We start from the raw sequence: 26,617 nt of genomic DNA, 5'->3' as shown, positions 1-26,617 counted from the left end.
GCAAAGAAGAATCTTAAACTTAAATAAAGCCAATTATGTAGGCATGAGGGGAGAACTGGCTAAGGTAAATTGGGTAAATAGACTAAAAGGTATGGTGGTAAATGAACAGTGGGAAACCTTGAAAGAAACAATTCAAAATGTTCAACAAAAACACATTCCTTTGAAAAACAAAATCTCAGCCAGAAAGACTGGCTCACTCAGCAAGTTAAGGATTGTATTAGATTAAAAGAAAAGGCTTACAGTGTTGCAAAAAAGAGTAGCAAGTCTGAGGATTAGGAGTGTTTTAGAAACCAGCAAAGGGTCAGCAAAAAGTTGATTAAAAAGGAACAAATAGAATGAGTATAAACTAGCCAGTAACATGAAAACAGATTGTAAGAGCTTTTATAGATATATCAAAAGGAAGAGTAGCTAAAGTAAACATGAGTCCCTTAGAAACAGAGACAGGAGAAATTATCGTGGGGAATGAGGAAATGGCAGAGGCATTGAACAAATATTTTGTCTGTCTTCACAGTGGAAGACATAAGTTCCATACCAGAAATAGGCAGTAACGTGGGGCTAAAAAGAGCGAGGAAGTTAAGGGAATTCATATCAGCAGAGAAAAAGTATTGGAGAGATATAAGGGACTAAAATCTGACAAATCTCCAGGACCTGATGGCCTACATCCTAGGGTTTCAAAAGAGAGAGCTGCAGATATAGTGGATGTGCTAGCTATGATTTTCATAAAATTCCTTAGATTTGGGAATGGTCCCATCAGATTGGAAGTTCGCAAATGTACTCCGCTTTTCAAGAAAGGAGAGAGAGAGAAAACAGGGAACTGTAGGCCTGTTAGTCTAACATTAATCGTTGAAAAAATACTGGAATCTATTACTAAGGAAGTCTTAACAATGCACTTAGAAAAGCACAGTATGATTAGAACAAGTCAACATGGTTTTACTGAAGGGAAATCCTGTTTGACAAATATATTTTGAGTTTTTTGAGGAGGTAACTAGTAGAGTAGATAAAGGGGAACCAGTAGATGTAGTATACCTGGATTTCCAAAAGGCATTCAGTAAGGTGCCACACCTAAGGTTAATAGGCAAGATAAGGGCTCATGGAGTTGGGGGTAATATGTTAGCATGGATAGAGGATTGGTTAACAGACAGGAAGGAACAAGTGGGCATAAACGGGGCATTTTTACATTGACTGGCAGTAAATAGCAGAGTGCCACAAGGATTAGAGTCATAGAGAGATACAGCACTGAAACAGGCCCTTCGGCCCACCGAGTCTGTGCCGACCATCAACCACCCATTTTATACTAATCCTACATTAATCCCATATTCCCTACCACATCCCCACCTTCCCTCAATTCTCCTACCACCTACCTACACTAGGGGGCAGTGCTGGGGCCTCAGCTATTTACAATCTCTATTAATGACAGAGAGTAATGTATCCAAGTTTGCTGATGATACAAAGGTAGGTGGAAAGGTAAGCTGTGGGGAGGACACGAGAGGCTGCATTGAGATATAGACAGGTTAAGTGAATGGGCAACGAGATGACAGAATAGAAAAGCAGAATATTTTTTAAAAGGTGTGCAACTTGTAAGCGTCAATGTTCACAGAGACTTGTGTGAGCTTGTACAAGGAACGCAGAAAGTTAACATGCAGGTACAACAAGCAATTAGGGAAGTAAATGGCATGTTGGCCTTTATTGCAAGAGGATTGGAGTACAGGAATAAGGAAGTATTGCTACAATTGTACAGGGTTTTGGTAAGACCACATCGGGAATATTGTGTGCAGTTTTGGTCTCCACATTAAAGAAAGGTTATACTTGCATTGGAGGCACTGCAGCAAAGGTCCACTAGTTTGGTCCCTGGGATGAGGGGGTTGTCTTATGATGAGAGACTAAGTAAATTGGGCCTGTATTCTCTGGAGTTTAGAAGAATGAGAGGTGATCTCATTGAAACCTATAAAATTCTAAAGGGGCTGGATAGGGTAGACACTGAGAGATTATTTTCGCTGGTTGGGGAATCTAAAACACAGTCTCGGGATAAGGGGCCGATCATTTAGGACTGAGATGAGGAGAAATTACTTCACTCAAAGGGTTGTGAATCTTTGGAATCCTGTATCCCAGAGGGTTGTGGATGCTCCATCGTTGAATATATTTAAGGCTCAGATAGACAGATCTTTGGTGTCTCGGAGTCAAAGGGTGTGATGAGCAGGTGGGAAAGTGGAGTTGAATCCTAAGATCAGCCATGATCGTTTTGAATGGTGGAGCAGGTCGATGGGCCATTTGGTCTACTCCTGCGCTCCTGAGGTCCATACACGTTGGTAGGCCTACCACTGCTGGTCTGCTTGTGTCTACCAGGTAAAATATTTGTGGTTTCCATGCAGACTTGCCATAGCTACATTGCATTGTTAGTGTGCCACTGCAAGGGATGGGTGACCCGTTATATGCAGTTAACTTTGCACTTGTTGGTTGTGTCATTAATTTCCAATGACCCCACTACATATCCTTCAGGATTCGGACTGCTAGGATATTTGCACTAGCTCCCATATCAATCTTAGGCCTGAGTATGTGTTTGCCAACTTTCTTTGGGCACGTGATATTAATAGTCCAGTTGTTTGACTTCATCACAATGTGTCAGGTTCATCCTGTGGCTGAAAATCGCTCCGCTCTGAGTCTTGTCTCAGGTCTGTTTCGCTGTGGAGTTCTTGTATCAGCTTGCGTTTACGCAGGTCTCTGGTGCTCTCTTTGCTGTTGTTGCCATGCTGCTATGCCTGTCTTCTGTTTGTTTGTGTCCTATTGTGACTTCTGGCAGCGTCTTTGGAGCCAGATTTCTTACATAGGCGGGCCCAGTGCCCTTTTACACCGCATACCTTGCACAGATCTTGAAATGCGGGATAACTTAGCGGACAAACCACACAGCTTGCTTGCTTTTTGTGACCTGGCTACCGTGCCGATACTGTCGGCTGCTACTAGTGCTTGCAGATTCTGTTGTCTGGCTACAATGGCTTTGTATTTCCTACCATCTTCTAGCAGCGCATCAATGCTGTGACCTTTTTCCCCCCAAGAGATCTTTTTCAAAGGCTTCAATAGTTGTGAGACAATCACCAGCTCCTTTATTTGCTCCGATAATTCAGTTTCTGAAAAATCGCATTTTTTGCCCTTACTACGGCATCTACTGAAGAATTGATCTATTGATCGCTGTGGCTGTTGCCTGTTGGACATCAATTCCAGGTGATGAATTCTAAAATTCACTCTTACTAAGCTGATCATCTAGCACTTTCCATATCTTTGCGGGATCTTTCTGGTCCTCTTCAGATAAGCCAGAGGTATTGATTCTGTATAACCCTTCATTTCAACTACAATCAGTAGGTTCACAGCCTGCTTCCCTGGTTCTGTGACAGCTTGGTCTACGAAGCATAACTGCATTCTTTGTTTAAAGAGTTTGAACTCAGATAGGATATCATGGCTTTCCAGTTCATGCTGAGAAATTTGGTATCCATCCTTCTGCTGTTCTTTTTGCTTTCTGACTTATATTTAACTTTTTTCAGCTCTGTGTGTGCCTTTAGCACTGTACTAAGTATGACTTTTCAATTTGTGGCTTAAAACATGTTTTAAAACTTGTTCTATTAACTCTGCACTGTTACCCCTTTAAGAAATTCATTTTTTCAGGCTAGCTGCTTTGACGGAGTGTAACAGGTGCTTGACAGTGTTCTCTGTTCTTTTTCTCTTTCAGCACTTGGCTTGTATGTTTTCACAGCTGTTAGATAAGGCAGTTCAAGGGTTTTCCCCTTTGCTTTCTTTTGCTAAAGTTGAGTTATCATCATCACACTTGACTGGTTTAATACTTTTTACAGCTTGACTGCTTTAATGGAGACTCTGCTGTGTGTGTGGGGGGGGGGGGGGGGGGTTCCTAAGCTTTTTTTTCACTATCGGACTTTGTTTTTGTTCAGTTCACGTGCTTTTCAGGGTTTTCCTCTTTTTATTTCTCTTGCTCACATGGAATCTTTAGAAAATGAATTTTTTAAAAACTCATTCAAAAAAAAAACTTTTTTTTAAACCAGGATTTCTCGATTGTCACCACAATAACTGCTTGCTTTTCAGCCATGCTTCCGTTCTATGGAGCTTTTCTCGGCCTTCGAAGGTACGTGGGTGATTGTTTTGAAGTTCCTTCACTTGTTTTTTCAAATTTTCTCTTCTGTTTTCTGTACTGCTTTTACATCTGGTTTGCTGTTTTACCCATGGTCTTCAAGCAATCACCGCTGTATAGCACTGCTGCCACCATGTCCTGCGTTTCTTTTGTGTTATCGTAAGGAATACAATGAGGTATATGGATTCCAGTTTCCTAAAGATCTCTAGAAGGTTTATTAACAGCTAAAACTAATACACACAATTCAGAGCAAACTGTATATGGAACCTTTGTCCAGAGTGTTACAGTGCAGATTAACTGTGGCTTCTAGTCCCATGACTATATCCTGGTACTTAGCTCATTAGCATACTGAGTTCTTAAAGGGACATTACATTTAAAACGATCATACAACAGTTAACCTGATCACCTTCCATTGCTACCTCTGCCCCTTGTGTTTGATTGGGTATGTGCCAATCAATCTCAAACAAGAAGCTTGAACAAAGCCAATTACACAGGTCTGAGGGGAGAGCTGAATAAGGTTGATTCGGTAAATATACTGAAAGTGTGTGGCAGTAAATAAACAGTGGGAAACATGGAAACAATTCAAAATATTCAATAAAAACGCATTCCATTAAAAAAACAAACCCTCTGCTAGAAAGGACTATCGCTGGCTTAGTAGGGAAGTTGAGGATAGTATTAGAATAAAAGAGGAGACATATAATGTTGCAAATAATAATAGTAAGCCTAAGAATTGGGAGAATTTTAGAAACCAGTAAAGAGCAACCAAAAATTGGTAAAAAGAGAAAAAATAAATGGGAGTAAAATAACCAGGAATATAAAAACAGATTGTAAGAGCTTTGACAAGTATATAAAAAGGAGAGTAGCTAAAGTAAACATTGGTCCTTTAGAGATAGAGACAGGAGAAATTATCATGGGGTGAGGAAATGGCAGGGGCGTTGAACAAATATTTTGTGTCTGGCGTCACAGCCGAAGACACAAATTACATACCAGAAATAGAGGGTAACCAAAGAGCTGTAATCTGTTATTCAGTAAGTCTTATTGATGCACTCATATTTTGATCAGACAGAGTCAAACCATGTTTTAGAGCTTTTTCTGGATGTAACTAGTAGTGTAGACAGAGGGGAGCCAGTAGATGTAGTATACTTGAACTTCCAAAAAGTATTCAATAAGGTGCCTCACAAAAAGGTTAATACACAAGATAAGGGCTCATGGCGTTGGGGGTAATATATCAGCATGGATGGAAGATTGGTGAGCAGACAGGAAGCAGAGAATAGGGAAAAACGGGGCGTTTTCAAGTTGGCGGGCTGTGACTAGTGGAGTGCCATAAGGATTAGTGCAGGGGCTTCAGCTATTTACAATCTATATTAATGACTTGGGCGAAGAGACAGAGAGTAATGTACCTAAGATTGCTGCCGAAGTAAAGCAAGCTGGGAATGTAAGCTGTGAGGAGGGCACAGAGGTTGTAAAGAGGTATAGACAGGTTATGTGAGTGAGTAACAAGATGGCAGATGGAGTATAATGTGGAGAAATGTGAGGTTGTTTGCTTCAGTAGTAAGAATAGAAAAGGAGACCATTTTTTAAAAGATGTGAAACTTGTAAATGTTGATGTTCAGAGAGACTTTGTTAGCATATAGGTACAGTAAGCAATCGGGAAGGCAAATCACATTTGACAAGGGAATTGGAGTAAAGAATAAATAAATCTTGCTACAGTTGTATAGGGCTTTGATGAGACCACACCTGGAATACAGTGTGCACTTTTGGTCCCCATTGCTAAGGAAGGATATGCTTGCCTTGGAGGCAGTACAGCGAATGTTCACTAGATTGGTCCCTGGGATGAGAAGCTTGCCCTATGATGAAAGGCTGAGTAAATTGGGCCTATACTCTCTAGAGCTTAGAAGAATGAGAGGCGATCTCATTGAACAATGCAAGATTCTGAAGGGGCTTGACAGGATAGACACTGAGAGGATGTTTCCCCTGGCTGGGGAATCTTGAACAGTCTCAGGATAAGGGGTCAATCATTTAGGACTGAGATGAGGAGAAATTTCTTCACTCAGAGGGTTGTGAATCTTTGGAATTCTCTACCCCAGAGGGTAGTGGATGCTCCATCGTGGGGTATATTTAAGGCTGAGATAGGCAATTTTTGGGCTCAGGGAATCAAGGGGTATGAGAAACAGGCGGGAAAGTGGAGTTGAAGCCAAGATCAGCCATGATCATATTGAATGGCAGAGCAGGCTCAAGGGGCCATATGGTCTACTTCTGTTGCTATTTTTTATGTTCTTGTGACATAGGATGTTAAGCGTCCTCTTCCTTCACCATGGCCACTGGCAGCTTGCTGTTTTGTGTCCCTCTTGATCACTACTTACAGTCTACCTGGTTGGGGGGCTATTGGTTGAGTTTCAATTTAGGACTGTACCCTCTTCATATGTAACTCTAGATGGGGATTAGGCTATTCAACAGGGTTTGGGGGGAGGGGGGGATGTCAGGGAATATCAGAAACCAAATAACCCTGCCCCCACCTGTTATCTCCACACATGCATTTTGGGATGTTTTTTGCCTTTCCTCATTGTTGCAGTGCACTGCAGCTAATTGCCATGCTCCTGTTCTGGCTCTAGTTGAGATCAACTAACTCAACACAGATCAGGGATTAAAATGAGACTATCCCGGCCTGAATGATACAGTTCTTCTCTGATTTAGAACAGAGGGCAGGATAAACTTCTTTGCACAGAGAGTAGTGAGGCTGTAGAATTCACCTCTAGGGTTAATGGTTGAGGCAGAAACTATGTCAACAATCAAGATTAGATTGAATGGTTGAGTGAAGCGATATGGGAAAAGGGTGGGTAATTGTGATTAGGACTATTTTCTTGTGGGGAATGGGTAAATGTCAACATGGACTGGTTGGATCGACTGGCCTGCTTCATTGTTGCAATTTCTGTGTATTACTGGAAAGTTAAAGTAAAATGAAAATAATGATGGTGTCCTGTTTTCTGACATTTTTTCTGTAAATGGAGTATTATTTAGATTGTGCCATTATTGATTTTACACTTGTTGATAAAGCAAACATTATCTAAATAACTGCATGATTTTCAGATATCATTGTGATTGTTGGTGACCTCTCAGACTCTCAAGTAGTCAACCTCCGAAAAGCCACAGAGCCACTACGACAGCTGATGCCAAAACTGGGGACATATTTTGTTACAGGTAAAATATTTAATAAGTGTCAGCATTGTCACCACGCATATGTAAACTTGATAAAAATGAATCTTTGGGAATTGTAGAAATTAAACATATGGATTATTATTTTCATTGTCACAGTATGCAAGATGAAAACTTGCAAAATCAGTTCGTCCAGGAAGACAGGACTCGCACTGAACCTGCGAACAGTCCAACAGTTAAACATACTTTTTTTAAACAATAAAAAAGCCCTATTAACAGATCAGTGAGTGATTTGTAAAGCATTTTTCCATACTGGTTGTTAAAATTGAAACTTATAGTATGGATGCTGCAGCTTAATTCTTATACCTATAGTGCAGATGACTAGTGTTAATTACAACTAAGCAAGAAAGATTATCAGTAGAAGGTGGTTGACATTTGGAGGAAGCTTTCACCCAGAAAAATAAAGTTAATAAAAACCACACAGGCCACAATGTTCCCACTGTTAGTGTAGTTATGGTTTTGCACTTTTCTGTTGGATTACTGCTTCTGTATCCTAATTGCGGCCATGAAAGTGGCCATGCAAGCTTGCAAATGTAATTTTGGGCTTCTTCTAGTTAATATCGATCAGCATGGATATGAACTGGCTTGCTTCCTACACTTGACTATCTAAATCAACCTATTTTCATGCAGATAGTTCCATGGGATTAGCGACCCTTCTAACCTGATCTAAAAATATTCCACTTACCTGACTATTACAAAATAAATTAAAACTTATTGAGTGTTATGGGTTAATTGGTACAGGGGGCTATAGTGAATTTGTAGGCAGAAGAGAGACGGGAAGGAGCTGAAAGCCAGAGAGATATCTCTGCAAAAACAGACAGCTTGAGCAAGATAGGGATGAATATTGGGTTAAATGCTGCTGTGTAGCTGTATGGAAATAAAGTGCTCACAATAATGAAAAAACACTGCTTTTCATCTCACCATTTTACTAGCATGTTTTTTTGTGAACTTTAAACTCCCATGGATATATCATGTGAATGAGTATTGAGATCACATGCCTAAGGACGATGCCTATTATTCATTTTTTATTCCCTGATCAGAAATGCAGTTCGCCGTATCAGGATTCCCAGTGAGCCCACATGTGGGTTAGTGCCTAATGTACCACACTAGGTGGCAGATTCATGGAACTCCAACTGCAGTAATTAACTGTTAGGCTGGATATACGCTGCAAGCTTTGAAAACTCCTGGAGGGAATGTCACTGCTCAGTGCTTTAGTACTGTGGTAGAGTCTGATTATGCAGACGCTTTTGCAATGATGTGTACCCAAAACCACTTTGCCTCAATGTAGAAATGAGACTATGACTGCAACTTTAAATAAGCCTATCAATTTTGCAAATCACAGTTCAACTCACTGGAGTTCGCTTTCCTGTTGTCTTCTATTATCAGCTCCATTTATTATTATTAATAATAATGATTCATAATAATAATAATGGATTTCTCACAAAGAGCTGACAGGCTTAGTTCTGCATTTTGTCAACTTGACATAAAAGTTCCTTTTTAAGCTTCACTTTAAAAATAAAGGACAGCACTTTATTGCAAATCTACCTGGAAAGAGCAGAAGAACCTTGCTGATTAAACTAAATGGAAATGCTTCATTTTTTTAATTGAAATTATTGCAGGTCCTTCTTTTCTCAATTGCTTCTTCCTATAATTATATTTCCCTCTTCATTTGAAAAGTAGTTATTGAATGATAAAACTGTTGGATAGAGATGGTTATGCAATGACCTGAAACTGGCCAGTGGGCATTGTCTGGCCATTGTCTGGCCATTGTCTCTTCCTCTTACTCATGCTTGCTTTCATTTCTGGGTTATTGGGAGGTAATGAGATGGTGCATCATGTCACAAATTAGCAGGGTTTGGCATTTTGTCTGTATCCCTATTTGCCATGCATTTCTTGTTAAACATATAAATTCCCACAAGATCCATATAGCAATGGTTAAATGCTAAACTTATGAATCTCCATAGCACGAAGTATATACTAAACTGTGGGAATCCCTGTAGCTCTGGGTGTATATTAAACGTGGGAATCTCCATAGCACTGGGTTTATACTAAATGTGGGAATCTCCATGCGCAGCTCTGGGTGTATACTAAACGTATGAATCCCTGTGGATCTGGGAATACCATGTATGCTGAATATGTAAATCCCTGTAGCACAGGGTTTATACTGAACAATAATTCCATAGATCTCCGTAGCATTGGCTTAATACTGGAGCTTAGTGTACCTGTCCGGTATTAGAAGTTAATGTTTTCAATTTATTATAAAAGCAGAAAAAATGCTGGATATACACAGCAGGTCAGTCAGCATCTGCAGGAGTTAACATTTCAGATGGAAACCTTTAACAGAACAGATGACTGGTCCCATTCAAAATGCTTAACCTGCCCCGTTTTTTTTTTCCTAATGCTATGTGTTCAGTTTATACCCAGTGTTACAGGGATTCCCATGTTTAGTTTACAGCCAGTGCTACAGGGATTGCCACATTTAGAATATACCCAGTGTTAGGGATTCCCAGCCTTTTTCTATTATTTCACCCCCTTTTTTTCTCTGGCATTCTGACCTAGTTAGTTTGAGGCAGTTGATGGAAGTGTGGCTAAACAAGCAATAGTAACATGTGCACCATCTTTCTGTGGCTCCCAGGTAACCACGACTATTACAGTGTTGACATCACCAACTGGTTTAAGCATCTGCAGACGTTAAAAATCCAGCCGCTGCACAATGAGCACGTCAAGATTTACAGCCCCAGTGAGAACAAGGACTGGTTCTGTCTGGCTGGAGTTGATGACATCGAAGCAGAGATGTTACGGTAAGTTCTTCATTTTCCATCTTGACACTGTGTACTCCGCCCTTGTGGAATGTGTTCCAAAGGCTTGGAATGCAACAGCTTTTCTGAGAAAGTCAAACACTCTGGCACTTTGTAGCTGGCCTTCCCCCTCCTCAGATTAATCAAAGAGTAACTTTCAAAAAGCAAATGGGAAGTTTTTAACATTTTCCCTTTGACCAGTAATCCGTGAATCGTTCACTGAATCTCAGTGCAGGATTGTGTAAGGCCAATCACCACAGATTTTGTAAAAGTGGAACTTTGTGGCCTTTCTTTTCCTGACCTTTGAGGTTTAAGCCACACATTACTATATGATTCAGACCTCTTTATGTCTTAATTTTAAACAAAGGTAAGCATTGCAAAAATAATACACAACTTTAGGGGTTCTGCTTATAGTACATTGTTCCTGTGAGAGAATGGTTAAGGGGACAGACATAGTGCTATTAACCCACAGGTTGCAGTGGAAATAATGAAATGAAAAAGCAGAGGCCACAAATTGTCAGGTAACAATGAGACTCAGAGTATAGCTGCACCCATGGCTGGTGTTGGCCTCTTCAAATGAGGCTACACTGTACCCCATTCAGAGTGTGTGAGGTTGCTTTGAGTCTGAAGGAATTTGGAGCTGATTCAACTCGAGGAAGGTCTTGTGTAGATACAGCTGATGTTTTAGTTCAAAATTTGACCCAAAAATGGTTGGGAATTTTGAAAACCCAGTGTGTTAACATTGAAAATAATGTAACTAAAAGTAAGTTTAAGTTTATATATTTAAACTTATAATTGATTGGCCTCCTTATTTAAGGAAGGAACGTAAATGCGTTCAGAGAAGGTTTACTAGACTAATACCTGGAATGGGGGTGTTGTCTTATGAGGAAGGGTTGGACAGGCTAGGTTTGTATCCACTGGAGTTTAGAAGAGTAAGAGGCGCTTTGATTGAAACATGTAAGATTCCGAGGGGTGTTGACAAGGTGGATGTGGAAAGGATATTTCTTCTTGTGGGAGAATCACTGTTTGTTTAAAAATAAGGGGTCACCCATTTAAGACAGAGATGAGAATTTTTTTCTCTCAGAGGATCGTGAGTCTTTGGAATTCTCTTCCTCAAAAGGCGGTGGAAGCAGAGTCTTTGAATATTTTTAAAGCAGAGGTAGATAGATTCTTGATAAGCAAGGGGGTGAAAGGTTATTGGGGGTAGGTGGAAATGTGATGTCGAGGTTACAATCAGATCAGCCATGATCTTATTGAATGGCGGAGCAAGCTCAGGAAGCTGAGCAGCCTACTCCTGCTGCTAGTTTGTATGTAAAAGAATTCTATGCATATCAGCTCACTTCTGAAACCATGTGATAGCATTTCATAAAACATGGAAATCCGATCTGCATCATAGGGCTATGTATTGTAGTGCCAAAGTGCTTCAATCGCTATGAGATATGTGATTGCAGGTTTGATTGCCCTAGCTTGTTGAGTATCTTATCTCAGCCATGGCATTAAACAGTGGCTTGGGAGAGCATGACATATCACCTCTGTATTGTGTAAATCCCCTCTTTGGAGCAGCAATGATATTGGTTTGTGGCAGATTGTCAGTCTTCTTAGTTCCACATCTGATTTGTTTGTCAGGGGTGGGGGGAAGAAATCAGAGGGAAGGAAAATGCGAAGGTAATAAATAATTAATGTCGGACTAAGAACATGTTGTTTGGCCTTCACAGAAGGCTCTAATGTGCTTTTTTAAAAAAAAGTTCGCAAATGGTTAGGAAAGCTATTGAATAACAAGATACCAGGAGAAAGTCCTTGCTCTCTTCTGGACCAATCAGTGATCTACATCGGTAATATTCTTGCGGCAAATTTTTAAAGTTTAAACAAAGGATAGTATTTCAAAAGAACTGGAGAACATGAAACTGGCTCCAAAAGAGCTGAGCGGCAATGAACAAGCCCTCTCTGTACGCCCTAATGCAGAAGCAGGAACACAAGAAGAGCTGGCCAGATAACCCTACCCAGGTAATATTGACCACTTTCCTATAATCTCATGGCCTCACTGTTGCTGTTTTCTGTGTAGGTATCCTGGACATGGTATGGACTTAAAGAAAGCATTGGATGGCTGCAGTACCAAAGATGCTATAGTGTTGCTGGCACACCAGCCAGTAGCTGCTAAACGTGCCCTACAAAGCAGGCCGGACATCAGCCTGATTCTCTCAGGTATGGACATCCTCCATTATTACCTGTTTAATTTTGTCCTTCAATGAAAGAAATAGCTGACCATAACAAAAGGAACTTGTTAAAGTAACCCCTCATTACAGCCTTGGTCCAAACATGGACAAAGAAGCTGAACTGCAGAGGTGAGGTGCGAGTGACTGCCCTTGACATCAAGGCATCATTTGACCGAGTATGGCATCAAGGAGAACTTAGCAAAACTGGAGTCAATGGGAATCAGGGGGAAAACTGTCCACTGGTTGGAGTCGTACCTAGTGCAAAGGAAGATGGTGTGGTTTTTGGAGGTCAAACATCTCAGTCCCAGGGCATCATGCAGGAGTTCCTCAGGGTAGTGTCCTAGGCCAAACTGTCTTCAGCTGCTTCATCAATGACCTTCCCTCCATCATAAGGCCAGAAGTGGGGATGTTTGCTGATGATCGCACGATGTTCATCATTCGCGACTCCTCAGATACTGCAGCAGCCATGTCCATATGCAGCAAGACCTGGACAACAACCAGCCTTAGGCTGATAAGTGGCAAATAACATTCGCGCTACACAAATGCCAGGCAATGACTATCTCAAACAAGAAAGAATCTAACCATCTCCCCTTGATGTTCAATGGCATTACCATCGCTGAATCCCCCACTATCAACATCTTGGGTGTCAACATTGACTAGAAACTGAACTGGACAACCTGTATAAATGCTGTGACTACAAGAGCAGGTCAGAGTCTGGGAATTCTGCGGTGAGTAACTCACCTCCTGTCTCCCCAAAGCCTGTCCACCACCTACAAGGCACGTCAGGAATGTGATGGAACATTCCACTTGCCTGGATGGGTGCAGCTCCAACAACACTCAAGAAGCTCGACACCATCCAGGACAAAGCAGCCCGCTTGATTGGCACACCTTAAACATTCACTCCTTCCACCACTAATGTACAGTGGTAGCAGTGTGTACCATCTACAAGATGCACTGCAGCATTGCACCAAGGCTCCTTCGACAGCACCTTCCAAATCCGCAACCTCTACTACCTAGAAGGACAAGGGCAGCAAATGCATGGGAATACCACCACCTGCAAGTTCCCCTCCAAGCCACACACCATCCTGACTTGGAGCTATATTGCCGTTCCTTCACTTTCACTAGGTCAGAATCCTGGAACTCCCTTCCTAACAGCACTGTGTATGTACCTATGCCCCAAGGATGGCAGCTCACCATTACTTTCTCAAGGGCAATTAGGGATGGGCAATAAATGCTGGGCTAGCCAGCGACTCCCACATCAGCCGAACGAATATTTAAAAAAATAAAATTGTGTTGTTAATTCGAGGTACCGCTCAACATTAATCTTTACCTTACAGGAATGCGTTTAGTGGCCATTTTGAATGCAGTGATTTTTTTCTTTCTGCTTCCAATAACGTTACTTTAAGGCAAAACGCCTTAAGAAAGAGTTCTGTATGACCTCTGACCATGTTGTCATTCTACATAAACATTGAGACCAAGACCAAAGACTTTGGCACTTAAATTTACTTTTGGCCCTTTAAAGTTGTTAATGCTGGTCACTTAAGTAGGATGTGCTTTCTTCACACGCAATTTGTCTTTGTTTGGATTTTTATTGTTTTGAAGCTGAAGTTATGCTATAGGACATGTTGAGTCTACCTCTGTTTGTCAAGCTGTCTGCTCGAGTGCAATCTTATTCCTGAAATGTTGTTCGTAGATAGAAAATCTATGGCCCAGATTTACTATTGTGAATAATAGTGAGACTATCAGCACTCCACCGTTGTTCAGAAGTAAATCAAATAGCAACTTCCGGAGTCTGTACATGTGCAGTTAAACATGGAAATCAGGAAGCTGCAGTGTGAGTTGGCCTGCTCTTCCACAAGCTTTGCTACACCAGTACCTTGCCAGTAGACTCAGGATTGAAATCTGTGTAATTTAAAAAAAAATTTTATTCATTCATGGGATGTGGGCGTCGCTGGCCAGGCCAGCATTTATTGCCCATCCCTAATTGCCCTTGAGAAGGTGGTGGTGAGCTGCCTTCTTGAACCGCTGCAGTCCATGTGAGGTAGGTACACCCACAGTGCTGTTAGGAAGGGAGTTCCAGGGTTTTGACCCTGCAACAGTGAAGGAACAGCAATATAGTTCCAAGTCAGGATGGTATGTGACTTGGAGGGGAACTTGCAGGTGGTGGTGTTCCCATGTATTTGCTGCCCTTGCCCTTCTAGGTGGTAGAGGTCACGGGCTTGGAAGGTGCTGTTGAAGGAGCCTTGGTGCGTTGCTGCAGTGCATCTTGTAGATGGTACACACTGCTGCCACTGTGCGTCGGTGGTGGAGGGAGTGAATGTTTGTAGATGGGGTGCCAATCAAGCAGGCTGCTTTTTCCTGGATGGTGCCAAGCTTCTTGAGTGTTGTTGGAAATGCAGGAAATTGCAGCACTTACCCACTAGTTATCCACTAAACACGCCAGAAAAAGTTAGGACTGATGCATTCATACATAAGTAAATTTTTAATAGTATGATAAGTTTAAATTGCTGCCAAACAACCTCTCTGGTACTGAAAATTTACTTTTAGCAGTGCAAAGTCTCATGCCTTCAGAATTTAATTATCGTTGGAGATTTTTTTTTAAATTTAACTTTCTCTCTGGCTCTTATCTCTCTCTCAACAACAACTATAACTTGTATTTATATAGGATCTTTCATTTAATAAAATGTCCCAAAGCACTTCACAGGAGTGTACTTCTTTCCAACTTTCTTTCCCTCCCTTTATTTCACTTTCTGTGCATGATTTTACAATGAATTAAATATTCTAATTTATACTTCCTGATTTAGACACTGCGTGGCTCAGTGAGGATTGTTCAGTGTGAATGGTTGAAGAGGCACACAGTTGCTTTCCCTACTCTTACACACTACAGATGCCCTGTAGAGGGTGTCATGCTGAAAAGGATCTCTAGGAGATCCTTGGCTGCTCAAAAGCCCACAAAAGTCTGTGGGGATCTATAAACCTGATGAATGGTGAGCGCCATTCCTTTGCCACTGACCGCAAAGTCCAGGCCGTTGTTCTTTCAGGCAAACTCCTTCTCTTGCATTCATGCCAGTTTTTCAATACTTTTTATATCTAGATTGCAACAAGCTGTGCCCTGAAGCTGGCATTAACTGAGATTACTACAACATTTTATTATCGGGTGGCATTACATCAGGTTAGAGCTGGGGCCAACTTTAGTAGGAACAGGTTTAGGCAATGATGCTGTCTGGGAAGTGTTCCACAGCGAAGAAAGATGACTGAGCTGATTCTAACTCTCAATGCACTGTGGGTGGAACATTCCTGCTGCCCACTCATTGTTATTGCTGTGAAGCCCAGGCCTCCTTTACATGCTGAGGGTGAGCTGTCTATGCCAAACCAACGCTTCCGGGCAGCGCACTGGTTGGGGTGGATGGAAAGTTGTTTGGGGGTGGAAGATGATTATGGGTGGAGGCTTCACACAGGCTGTCAGTGGGATGTAGTTTTTTTGTAGTCTCTCCTGCTCTTCCTGCCATGCCCCCCCAAAAGTACAAGCTAAAAATATCAGTGACCATTTTTTGAGCAGCCTCCAGCAGTCTATTTAAGGGTGCAACTCAACATCATTACAAATGGTTGGAGGATTGGTGGTGCTTGCTTCACCTATTTGTACCTTAAGATTGCAATTGGCGTCTAATGACCCTGATTTTAATATTACAAGTGGTATTCCCTCCCCAAAACAAGTGGGCATTTAGCCACTTTTCTCAGGCTCTTACCCAAGATGGTGGCAGTCAGAGCAGCACAGTATAAATGGTGGTAATGGTCCCAATGCCAGTGTCAGGTCACTACCTACTGCCCTGTTTAATGCAGCCGGCGACACTCAGTGTGTGAAATTTTGCTTTACTCTGGCACATTGTTGCGATAGAGGTCCAACAACTCTTGTGTTCCTGGTATTTGCAGGAACATCTAATTCAAATGTTAGCAACTCTTGCTGTGCTGCCCAGAGCCACATCTGTTTAGTGTTGGAGAGAATGGAGTGGGGGTCCTCACTGAATCCACACTTCTGTATGGCTTAGCACTACACTGAGTTCTGAAGAAACAGATGGATTTAAGATGCAGGCTGGCAAGTAGGACTAAAGTTCTAACCCAGAGCAGATATAAGCTGTGTAGAACGTTGGAGTGCTCAGTTAATGGCTTGCTGACTCCTCCTCCAGTCATCTTTGCAACTTGTTTACCTCCAATTAAGTTTGATGTGATTACCAAGTCAAGGGGCTGGGGGCCTCTAACAGAAGAGTTTGTGTGCCTTGTGATTTACAGGCGGGTGGGCAATGTTGCAGTTCCTGGTTCATGACTGACTTTTCAATGGTGAAGATAATGCCCCAGTTGACCACTCACTTTCCAGTTTTGACTACATCATGCAGCAACTTGAACACTGCTTTTCTTGTGAATATGGAGTTTAAAGTTGTGGAGTGAGATGCCACTTCTGGCGACATCCACTATTGTATTGGTGATCATTGATCAGTTTGGATTTTTCCAGATATTCAGCAATACTGGTGAGATACAACCAGGCAGTAAGAATAATGAAAAACCCAGAGCTCTTGCTCAGTCTTTGAATTGATATAAAAATGGAAAGGCAATCATAATAATCAGCTTCAATTTGCTGTCCCCAGAACAATGTTGTGATGAATGTTAAGGCAGCTGGTCAGAGATAGGCTACACTCTGAAGACTGCTTATTAAACTTTCAGAGCAAAAATCCATAAGCATTTTCTGCTGGTGTGGTCACTCTTGCAAAGAGGGAGGGTCAGTTGTTTTATTTCACAAAGATACTATTTGCCACTGTAAGTCATTCATTGAATTTAGAAATATTAATATTGAGCCAGTGGCAGTTCGGAAAGAATGGGGAGGGGAGAGAAAGACTGTAAACAGGTCTGAACTGCTTTATTTTAAAATGAAATATTGCTCATTCATTTCAGTAGCAAAGAGACTATTTTTGAAAAACCTGAGTTAGGGGGCAAGACCCATGGTGCAGTACATCAAAGATAGAAAGATTAGGAGAGAAAACAAAATAACTGTTTAAGTATTGGTTGAAAGATGCTAAGTTTGGGTTTTTAAAAGTCGATTTTAGGATAAAGGAAAGACTGAAGGAGGCAGGGACTTACACATTTCAAATTTCTGGGAAAGAATGAGTTGTACTAGAATATAGTATTTGAAATTTAAAATAGAGAGGAGGATCTGCTGTTAATAATGAGCTTTATTCTGAAAATCTGACTTTATGTGGGTGATATTTGTAAGCCCATTGCCTAGTTGCACTGGAGAATGGAACAGTAGGCAGATAAATATTATTTTAAAACCAAGGGCTGAATTTCGCCCTGATATGGGGACAAGGACAGAGGCGGGCGGGCGTGTAATTTTGCACTGCTGGCAGCTAAGCCATTTTGCTGGCACCATCCTGCCCCAAGGCCATTTTCCCGGAAGTGGTATCGGAGGCAGAAGGGCTAACTGTCCGCAAGCAGCGAGTAGCCAATTAAGGTAGTCAACAGGTCAATTATCAGATGCCAGCTGGAATTGGGGGCTAGCGCTCCAGGCAGGCTTTGAGGCGCTCCACCCTCCCCACCTACCGAGTCATAGATTGTCCCTCCAGGATGGCAGCCTGTCTGTCAGCTGTGGCCGTTTTTTAATTGAAAATTTTTTTAAAAAAGTTAACTGTTAAATGTTAAAAGTTACATCCTTAATTAGACTGCAAGAGCGCCCTCTGGCTACAAATTGACCAATTCAGGTAAAATCACTACCTAATGACTTCTCCACACACAGTGCAGGGTCATGACCCCATTTGACCCCGATGTCAGGGTCCGAACTCAAAAAAAACAAAATCCTGTCCCAAGACTTGTTCATTGGCTACCCAAGGCTCATCTGACTTAATTTTCTAGCGGGCTTCAAAATTGGTGGCCATGCTGCTGCCTGAATTAAGTGAGAGCTTTATTAGGACCAATCAGCGGATGTGCATCACACATGCCCTGCCATTTGTCCCTGCTGTGAAGCAGTGTAACCAGCAGCCCAGATCATTGCAGGCCAGTCCACAAACGGGCCAAATTAATTAAAATTGTCTCCTGTATCTCTTCAATTCTCCCCACTATCTCCAATTGCCTTCCACTCAAAATGCTGATGCTGGCTATACCAGATTTCTGGATTTGCTGTCTGGACACTTCAGGATGTTGCTTTACTGTCTGACAGCCTGACTGGTGGTGGCCTCATGTTTAATAATAGAATTTAATAATGTCAGAATATTTCTATGCACTGAAATGTGACAGAAACTATGGCGGATTACATACTGCTGCTTATGTGGGGCTGGTTTGAGGATCTATTCCTCACACTTATTTCACACATGCTGACATAATGACTTCACTATAGTTTTCAGCAGTCAGACATGAGCATCAAGTGACTAATAAGCTAAAAATGTATTGAAGACCTGCAATCTTGCCCACCCGCCCAGCCTATTATTAAAGGCTATAGTTATGTTTCCACTATTGCTAACTAATCTATGCAACTGAAGATCTGTTATTTAATTAACATCTTACCATGTAATATAAAGATTGTTAACTTGGAAACAATACTTCGCTGTGTCATTGTGCCGTTAGTGCAGAAAATCTAATGCTTCTGAATTATGGGCAGCTTGTTGGCTATAGATTTGTGTCATGGATTGGTGGGAAACAGGTTTGCACCCTATTTCCCCAGTGATTTCCAGATCTAGACTGCTGATGTGAGCAGGCACTTTGTATAAGGAGGAAGTTGATATCAGAGGAACGCCAGTCTTGCATACTTTCTATCCGTAGAGAAGCAATGGTGAAGGTCTGTTCCTCCTACCAAAGTGGATAACCTCACACTTTTCCACATTATACTCCATCTGCCACGTTCTTGCCCACTCACTAAGTCTGTCCAAATCCCCTTGAAGCCTCTTTGCATCTTCCTCACAACACACATTCCCACCTAGTTTTGTGTCATCTGTGAACTTGGAAATATTACATTTGGTCCCCACATCCAAGCCATTTTTATTGTGAACAGCTGGGACCCAAGAACTGATCCTTGCGGTACCCCACTAGTCACAGCCTGCCAACGTGAGAATGACCCGTTTATTCCTACTCTCTGTTTTCTGCCCGCTAACCAATCCTTAATCCATGCCAGTATATTATCTCCTATCCCATGTGCTTTAATTTTGCTAACTAACCTCCTCTGGGGGACTTTATCAAAAGCCTTCTGAAAATCCAAGTATACTACGTCCACTGACTCCCCTTTATCAATTCTGTCAGTAGCATCCTCAAAAAACTCCAACAGCTTCGTCAAACATGATTTCCCGGTCATAAATCATTATTATCCAAGTATCCATTTATCACATCCTTTAGAACAGATTCTAACATTTTCCTTACTACTGATGTGTGGTTTGCCTCATAGTTATGAGTTCAGCTCCCTTGTAAATGTGGTGATGGAGTGATTGCATGAAATGCAGATGCATGTTGACTCAGTGAGTATAGATGTGATTGATTACAAGTGCATCTCTTGCGTGGGAAGAAACTAAAACATTTTGAATCCACAAGGCTGATTATGCATTCTATCTGTGAAAGATCTGTGTATCATTGATGTTGTGAGCATGTATTTCACCACTTTGATTTAAATTATTTTAATTCACAAAATCTTCATCGTTAGATTTATTAGTACAAATGTAATATCTCATTTGTTTTTATTCTTCCTTTCAACAGGCCATACCCATGCTGGACAGATTTTTCCTCTGGCAATTGGTGCTTATTTTTTGAATCCTTATTTTGAAGGTCTTTACAAAGCTGGTGAGAACAGTTTAGTGTACGTAACTCCTGGGACAATTTACAATGGGATTCCAATGAGACTTGGAAGCAGAGCGGAAATAACAGAAATCATTTTTAAGACTGGATGAACTGGTTATCATGCTGCAGGCCCTCCTTTTATGAACCATGAATGTTACACACACGCTGATGTATTTTGGGCAATGAGTTCAAAAATAAGTCGGTAATCTGCTTGTATGATAACTAATAGATCACCCGAGTTACTTGTTTTTGAGCAGATCTATACACGTTTTGCCAATGACTGCATAATTGTCACTGAGATTGTAACTGCAGTCTTATAAAGGAATCAATGTGGGACTGGGGGGGAAATATGCAGCACTGCTTATAGTATTACATTTGCATCCTTTCGGTGGTCTCCGGGTGATATGGATAACCTGTGTTTGAGAGGGTGGCTCCTGGCCTCCTATAATATCACTTGGGGATTGATTCAGCACGGCCTGTGAATGAGTCTCCAGTCTCCATCCACTCAGTGCCAACTCACAGCAGCATGCTGAGTCCAGCAACTCAATGAGTGGCAGCTACTGGGTGCAAACCCATGTCTCGCCAATCCATGGCGTTGACACAGTGTACACAAATAATTGGACTGTTTTCAATGCCTATTACAAAATGTAATCCAACTACACATTTTTTTATTCTCACTTTGCTGACCTCCATTAAACTCCAAATTAAACTGAAAGCATGTTGTTCCCTAGTTTTGTATATTCATTTTTTGTTCAAATTTGTCATTTGTCAAAATTACCACAATTGTTACTGCAGTTTATTAATGGCCAAAATTACTGGTAATTTAATGAATTCCTCAACATGATGTGACGTTAACTACTGCATTGTTCAACAGTTGGTATGTAAATCTTAGACAGACTGTTCTTCTATTGATGTGATTTCTAATTATCTGTCTTGACTTTATACCTGTGAATGTATTACAATCTCTGAGAAATACTTTGCAATTTAACCACAGTTTATAATTCATACCATGCTTCCTGAAGTTAAAATCTGTTAATACTGTATTATCGTTGCATCTTTAAAGAGGATTTTTGTCATGCAGTTCACTTTGAGAAAGGTAGGCTCTGTAATTATAGTGTTTTCCACTTTTGTTGGTCATAGTTAAATTTGTCTACGGTAGGTTACCAAATGCTTATCTCTTTTGGCGCCTGATGGAGTTTGCAGTTGCTTGTCTCCTGCACCAATCAGCAGTAAGTCTGTGAAAATCTGACTGGATGTTTTATATCCAAACAAAAAGCTGTAGGCAACCAGGCCAAGCCATAGAAAACAAAATTAAAAGAAAGCTAATCCTGGGCACTCAGATTTTTTTTTTGTGCTTAAAACTTGAATTATCCAATAATTTGAATTTAGCAAGTAAACATAAGAAATTAGTGCCAGAAAAATTTAATTGTCAGCTAATGTCAAGGATGCAACTTTGAATTAAAAGTGGACTTACGCTTTTATTAATTTTCAACAGCTTAATCAAACAACAGAAGGAATGGGGGAGGAAAAGCCTACTTTTTAAAAAAAAATGTAAACTTGAAATGAAACAGCAAATGCTGGAAATTCACAGCAAGTGAAAGTGAAAAGATGGGTGAATATTTTAGATATTGCACCTTTCACCAGAAGCCAGTCACTTTTCGGAAGAGACACTTTGTTTTTAAATCAAATGTTTTTGCTGTTAATCATCCCCAATTAGGTACAGAACACAGACCATCTTTTGTGCATCCTGGGGAAAGCAGAATAAGCAGACTTAATCTAATATTTGGGAATAGCAAATATGTGGCAAATTGCAGTATTTCTTTTAGAAAGACAATGTCGGGTTGATTGGATGTAAATGCTGGTCCTGAAATGCTGTGAAGCTTAACAGTGAACTAGATATGATTACCACAACTTTTGAACTTTGTGGTCATTTTATCCTGTGGAATCTTTTCCTTTTCTGTTCAAAGATTAATAAATTTTATTGAACCAAACCAAAAGTGTCTTCCATTTAGCCATTTTGCTGAGTTAAGATGTTAATAAAGTCAAATGCTCGGTGATAATAAGGAAACATTGACGGTGTTTTAACTGATACTCTTAAAAGAGGAGTGAAGGACATTTTAAGAGAGCAGTGATATTTAATGTGGCATTACTGACTGTCTGGAGAATTTCAGTTGTACAGAGCATTGGTGAGACCACATATGGAGTACTGTGTACAATTTTGGTCTCTTTACTTAAGAAAGGATATACCTACATTAGAAGCAGTTGAGAAGGTTCACTTGACTGATTCCCGGGATAAAGGTTATCTTATAAGGAAAGTTTGGATAGGTTGTGCCTGTGTCCATTGAAGTTTAGAAGAATAAGAGATGATCTTTTTGAAACATAAGATCCTGAGGGGATTTGACAGGGTGGATGCTGAGAGGAAGTTTCCCCTTATGAGAGAGATTAGAACTAGCAGACACAGTTTAAAAAAAATTAAAGGTCTCCCATCTAAAACAGAGATGAGGAGAAATTCTTCCTCTCAGAGGGTTGTTAGTGTGTGGAGTTCTCTTCCCCAGAGAGTAGTGGAGGCAGCGTCATTGAATATTTTTAAGGCTAAGTTAGATGGATTCTTGACCAACAACAGAGTCAAAGGTTATAGCAAGTTGACAGGAAAGTAGAGTTGAGGCTGCAATCTAATCAGCCATGATCTTATCAAATGGCGGAGCAGGTTCAAGGGGCTGAATGGCCTACTCCTGCTCCTAATTTGTATGTAGGTTCTCATCCTGCAGTTTCTAGTGTTAATTTGCCAGAATAAATGACTGAATACCAAGGGTTTGGGACACAAAGGGATAATCCTGCTGTCCCAGCAGGGTAACAATTCCAGATCAATAGTCGGAGTGAGTTGCAGCTACTCTTTCCTATGGTCTCGCTCTTATTTCCCAAACAGCGTCCAGTAAGGATGCATTAACACACCAGCTTCGGCCTTACAGTGAAGCAGTTTCACTGTAAACGCAGAGTCACATTGTCAATCTGATTCCCTGTTGCAATGAAAACTCAAGCAAAGCTTTCTTTCATTCTCTTCCCCCACCACCTTGGGAGATTCAAACTCAGAGTACAGATCTGTTGACCACTGTGTAAACATAGCCTTCATTACCTAAAGTGAACCTGAGGTTTATTCACTTTGTTTGTTGTGTGCAGTGTTGAAGTGACTGAGGGAGGGTGGGGGAAGGATGTGGGAGAGAGACAAAGAAGAGGGCAGTTGCTTTGCCACAGGAATAGGGGGAGGGATTTCAGGGAGAGGTAAGCAGCTCTGCTAATGCTTCAACACTTGTACTCCCAGCCAAAAGCTGCAAGTAGACTGCCTTTCCACCTGCCCTATTGGCTAGGAACAATGTAGGATGGGGAGTAAATACTCATGTCATTTAAGAGTGCAATACACAAAACTAACTTTCAAGCTGCAGTTTGCACCGCTGGATTATGATGTTTCAGAAAGCATTACAAAATCAGATAGCTGTCTCATTACAGTTCCATAAATGAGATTCCCTTGTACTTCACATTCTCTTGTCTCTATTTATATCAAACACAAATGGATAATTGCTTTTCAAATATTATTTGATTTACTGGGTGCTTTGTCAGGATAAGCTGTTCATCCTTTCCTCCATCTGGCAATGTCTCCTTCCAGATGAAGGCTGCTATTCGTACAGAAAGTGGAAGGATTGCTCAGTAAGTCTCCCCCTACCACATGCCAGGAGAATACCCAGCCCATCAACACTTCTTTTGTGTGTGGATGTTTCTCTTTCTCAATGCTGTGTTATTCCATCCTCATTGGCTCCCACTGTTGATTTTGAATTGAGTTTGGAAAGACTGGAATTGCATTAGCTTTCTTTTTCCCTGGGGGAATTCCTGTGTTAGTCAATGAGGTAATGATTACTATAGGCCCCTTTGTACACACGTGAAAGTATATGGGCATATATTTTGAGGACGTTGTCACTGGAGGTCATATATTAATACATTGCTGGACTTGAAACTGCAGTCTCTTCCCCCACTTGGAAAGTGAAGAGCATCAAGTTATCCTACAGAGCGAAGAGAGCTTAAATATGGCAACAAACGGTAAGACTTTAAAATACGACTCCGTCACAGAACACATTTTTAAATTAGTTATTTGTAAGAGGAAAACGATTTGTGAATAATTCGATTTATTAAAGATTAGCAGTAATTCGTTTTAAATGAAACACTTAGATGGCGTTTTATTATTCTGCAACCATTCCTACGAATGAATGGATATAAATGGAATTGTTGAGTCTACATATTGAATGTTTTCCGATAGCAGACCTGTACTTGGGGGCGGTGGACTTGCGGTGTGAGGCCAATAACACTGAACATCACACCATCGAAATTGACACGGACAGGCTCCTGGTCCGGAGAGGGCAAGAATTCCGCCTGCATGTGGAATTTAAACACCGAGCATTCCTGGAGGCTGAAGACCAGCTCGCAGTCCTTGTGGACACAGGTTTGTGATGAAATTACATCACAGGACTAACTTTTTCAGGCTTTTGCACCGTTTAAAACTCAATGTTAAACAGCATACCTTTCCCTTTAACTTCGAGTTTCAAGCTTGCCAGTGATTTATTTCTGGGTAGGTTTAAGAAAGGCGTTACTGATAGTTTAATCAGTGTTTTGGAACCATCTCTCCCACTCGATAGTAATTCGGTTTAAAGGCAGACTTAGCAATTCTTGTGAACAGTGAGAATTGGAGGATGGATTTATTGAACCATACACACACACGTGAAAAGTATGCAAATCAAATCATTAAAATCCAATTTAATTTCCAATCAATTTTGAAAATCTAGATTTGATTAACTTTCAGAGTAAAGTTTTCACGCTCATTTTATCTCCCGAGTTCGGGGGATTCTGTTGCAAGTGTAATTTCAGTAAAATATGTGATTATCTGTACAGGACCCGCACCATCAGAAGCCGACGGGACTCGAATTAAGGTGCTCAACTCCAGGGTGAAGTGGGATAAATGGACATTCAGCCTCCAGCCCACTCCCGGACATATTCAGCTGGCCGTGCACAGTCCGCCCACTGCCTGCACCGGTTGCTATAAAATCTATCTGATACTCTACCCGAGTGGAAGCGAATCTATTCAACAGATTACTGCAGGAGATTTTCACCTTCTCTTCAACCCCTGGTGTAAAGGTAACTGCCTGCTTCGCCTTTACATGAAGTATACATGCGTGCACATCTGTTAAATCTTATTTATCTCAAAGGAATACTCCTATGTTAAGTGTACACTTAAGATGACTATTACATCAGCAGTTTTCATTTCATTTTCTTCTGTGTTAGAGGAGGCAGCCCCAAATATATTGACACTTTCTGGGACACCACCCCTCACCCTTCAGATATTGACACATTCCCGGGAACCCGTCCAAATATCCACCCGCTCCTAAGAACCCCCGACCGATCTTCGGAACTGCCGAATAATATAGAATACAGAATTCTCCAAACATTGTGCTTCGAATAGAATATTGCTTTTCCCATGTGGACAGAAGCTGGATCTTGCAGACTCTCTGAACCCCACTGTCTCTTTGAAAGCCTATGACCTTGAGTTGTGTCGTTCTATTTTAGTCTCTTACTTTTTTAGTATCTAGTAAGAGTAAATATCAAAATGTAAATGTTATTCTTACTGAATGTTTACATTCCCATAAATCCAAACCAGTTGTAACTGGTGCACTTGAACCATTGTAATAGTTGTACTGGTTCTAGTTGACCATTTGTACTTGTTCCAGTTGAAAATTATATTGGCTCCAATTGAGACCAGTTAGACTGGTTTCTGGCTCAACTCGTTCAATTTGAGACCAGAATATTAACTTGTGAAAAGTGTTCATATAAGTACCACGAACAAGTGAAAAATACCGATGCGGTGTGTGCTGTGGTCATTGCAGTGAAGCTAAAAACACTTGACTGCACTGTTCATTTCAAATTTTATTGTGCTGCCGAAAAACACAAAACATAGTTAACTAGCAAAAACCAAATTAAACACAGTGCAGAAATCAAGAAATAAGTGGACACAGCAGTTAAAGTGCAAAAAATTAAATTACAGCTGTAATCAAAATACAAAACTTAAACAATAATTACATTTAGACGTTTGACAGTTCACTGGATTTTGGTCTTCTATTGAAGTCTTGTATTTTCTCGGAATTGTAATTGTTCATCTTGCTCTTGACAGATTCCTTATTCAGCCCCTGGGTTTGGAGGTGATGTGGGAAGCATGCTGCAAATAAGAGAAAAAGATAGTCACAGACTTTCAAAACAGGTGATAGAGGCCTCCCTGCCGAGCTCCTGTTGAGAGAGATTTGTGATGTTCTGAACTCTATGAACTAATTAATTAACTGCAGACTCTACAATGGTTCAGTCCCACTGAATAACTTAAGTCATTATGGAGGCAAGTTTAGAACTGCACCAAATGTCATAATGAT

General features: G+C 40.9%; 2 protein-coding genes across 3 annotated transcripts in view; both read left to right on the top strand.

Annotated features, from left to right (window-relative positions):
• Positions 1 to 22,142, top strand: part of tmppe (transmembrane protein with metallophosphoesterase domain) — a 29,029-nt gene extending 6,887 nt beyond the window's left edge. Inside the window, exons 2-5 of one of the 2 annotated variants that reach the window (XM_068049573.1) lie at positions 7,220 to 7,330; positions 9,981 to 10,146; positions 12,206 to 12,345; positions 20,148 to 22,142. In XM_068049573.1, the coding sequence (XP_067905674.1) occupies positions 7,220 to 7,330; positions 9,981 to 10,146; positions 12,206 to 12,345; positions 20,148 to 20,269 (539 nt within the window). In that variant the 3' untranslated portion in view covers positions 20,270 to 22,142. Of the gene's footprint in view, positions 1 to 7,219; positions 7,331 to 9,980; positions 10,147 to 12,205; positions 12,346 to 20,078 lie in introns of both variants that reach the window. The other variant, XM_068049572.1, reaches the window with a different exon arrangement.
• Positions 22,143 to 24,168: 2,026 nt separating this feature from the next.
• The window catches only part of tgm2l (transglutaminase 2, like), a 30,144-nt gene continuing 27,695 nt past the window's right edge, over positions 24,169 to 26,617 (top strand). The window contains exons 1-3 of the mRNA XM_068049927.1: positions 24,169 to 24,248; positions 24,469 to 24,648; positions 25,095 to 25,337. Coding sequence (XP_067906028.1) covers positions 24,236 to 24,248; positions 24,469 to 24,648; positions 25,095 to 25,337 — 436 coding nt within the window. The 5' untranslated portion in view covers positions 24,169 to 24,235. The remainder of the gene's footprint in view (positions 24,249 to 24,468; positions 24,649 to 25,094; positions 25,338 to 26,617) is intronic.

Source organism: Heterodontus francisci, chromosome 17, assembly GCF_036365525.1.
Source record: "Heterodontus francisci isolate sHetFra1 chromosome 17, sHetFra1.hap1, whole genome shotgun sequence".
NCBI lineage: Eukaryota > Metazoa > Chordata > Chondrichthyes > Heterodontiformes > Heterodontidae > Heterodontus > Heterodontus francisci.
The sequence above is the reverse complement of the archived record's forward strand: the minus strand, read 5'-3'. Positions and strand labels throughout refer to the sequence as shown.